At 33.7% G+C, this 1965-nt stretch overlaps 1 protein-coding gene across 1 annotated transcript; it reads right to left on the reverse strand.

Annotated features, from left to right (window-relative positions):
• On the reverse strand, nucleotides 1-1743 carry LOC147532451 (receptor-like protein 44). The gene has a single exon (XM_086645680.1). It carries the CDS (start codon nucleotides 1276-1278, stop codon nucleotides 451-453), a length of 828 nt encoding a protein of 275 aa, XP_086501806.1. The 5' UTR covers nucleotides 1279-1743; the 3' UTR covers nucleotides 1-450.
• Nucleotides 1744-1965: the final 222 nt, after the last annotated feature.

A 1965-nucleotide genomic window follows, 5' to 3' on the forward strand; every position in this document is an offset into this window, starting at 1 on the left:
TTTAAGAATTTGTTTAAATTACAATGTTGATTAATTAACATAATCAAAATAAGAACAAAAAATGGTTAACAAACAAAAAAAGGAACTCCACAAATCAGTAAAATAAAGAAACAATCAAAATGAGGAAAAAAAAAATCAAAAAAACCCAAGAACCCAGACCAAATCTTTTCTCTCTCTCTCTAATTTCTAACTTCAATCTAAAAGTCTGAATTCAATTCCATTGAAATTATACCTTGAAGAAGATAAAGGTTTCACCTTTGTTCATTAATCAGGCATAAGTTGACTAATCTTCTTCATTTCTTCAATAATCAATGTGAAGAGAAAGTAATAAGAACCCAGAACAGATCCTTTATCTCTCTAACTTCTCTCTAAAATCTGGGTTGAATCCCATTTGAAATCATACTTGAAGAAGAAGAAGAAGAAGATAAAGGGTTTCAGTTTCACCTTTAGTTAGTAATCAGGCATAAGTTGACTAATCTTCTGTTCTTCATTAACAGCTCCTTGTTCAGTAACTCTTAACCAAATACAAACAGCAGTAAAACTAAGAATCAAACTCAAAAACCCACTTCCTAATCCAATTCCAACAATAGCCATTACTGATAATCCTTTAGTTTTCATTGGAGGTAAAGGGTATCCATAAACATCTTTATTTCCCCAAAATGAACTAGCATTAAATTTGGGTAAATTCCCACTTCTATTCCCTAAAGATGCAGGTATTGGACCTGAAAGTTTATTATTTGAAACATCAAAACTTGATAACCTAACTAAAAGCCCTAATTGTTGAGGAATCTGACCAGTTAACAAATTATTATGTAGATCTATAACATTGAGATATGTGCAGAGAGCTAGTTGAGGAGGAATTGAACCACTGAGTCTATTTGATGAGAGATTAAGAACAGCAAGATTTACTAATAACTGAAGATCAGAAGGAATGGGTCCTGTTAAAAAGTTTGAAGAAAGATCAAGGGTTTGAAGGTTTGTGCAGTTAGAGAGAAAAGGGGTAATAGTACCTCTTAGAGAGAGATTAGTGAGAGAAAGTTTATAAATACGACCATTGTTACAAGTACCACCTTCAAGATAACATTTTAAACCACTACAAGGGTTTTCAAAATTAGTTTTGGTCCAGTTTTGAAGATTGTTTTTTGGGTCTTCTAATGATTGTTTCAAATTTGTAAGACAAGATTGATCATCTGGATCTGATAAAACTGGTTGAGGTAGTAGATATGTTAAATTTAGAAGCAAGAGTAGAAGAAATAATGGAACCCAAATACCACCCATTCCACCAGGTACCCTTTCTTCTCTGCTTATTTACTTTCTTGTTTTCTATTTCTTCTTGGGTTTGTTGTGTTTGCCCTTTTCTTCTGAGGAGAGAGAGAGAGAGATGGATATCTGAGTTGTTTCTTTTTTCTCTTACTTCCTTGTTTGTTTAATTTTCTTCTTGTGTTGTTTTCTTGGGGGCTTATTGGGTTTGGTGAAGGACAGAGAAATGAGAGAGAAGAAGATTCAGAGAATAGGTAGAGAGAGAGAGAGAGAGAGAGAGAGAGAGAGAGAGGGGAGCACTAAACTCACAAAATGGTGATGGTGGGGGGAGAATGGGGGACTATAATAGATGGTGACTTGAGAGAATAATGAAAGGTACGAGCTCATATTAGTCATTTCAGTTTTAAGTAGTTTAAGCCCTTTAAGGAACTACTGGGCCTGAGTGGTTTGGCCTGTTTCAACTTGGCCCGTCCTAATTTCCAAATAACTTTTAATATTCAATCAACATACTATACGGGTCTTAAAATGATGTGGTAGCATTTTAAGTTTGTAAAGTGTTGCATTGGAGATTTTTTGAATAGAGTATCTCAATATAGTCATTGAGGAAAGAAAATCTTGAATGAGACTTGACACATAAGACAACGACAAAACTTTTTTGAGATTTGGGTTGAAGATGATCTTAGGTCATTTTTTTTGTTCTAATTC

Source organism: Eschscholzia californica, unplaced genomic scaffold (genome assembly GCF_041429995.1).
Source record: "Eschscholzia californica isolate CP2 unplaced genomic scaffold, dmEscCali1.0.p SCAF_6, whole genome shotgun sequence".
In the NCBI taxonomy this organism is placed as follows: Eukaryota; Viridiplantae; Streptophyta; class Magnoliopsida; order Ranunculales; family Papaveraceae; genus Eschscholzia; species Eschscholzia californica.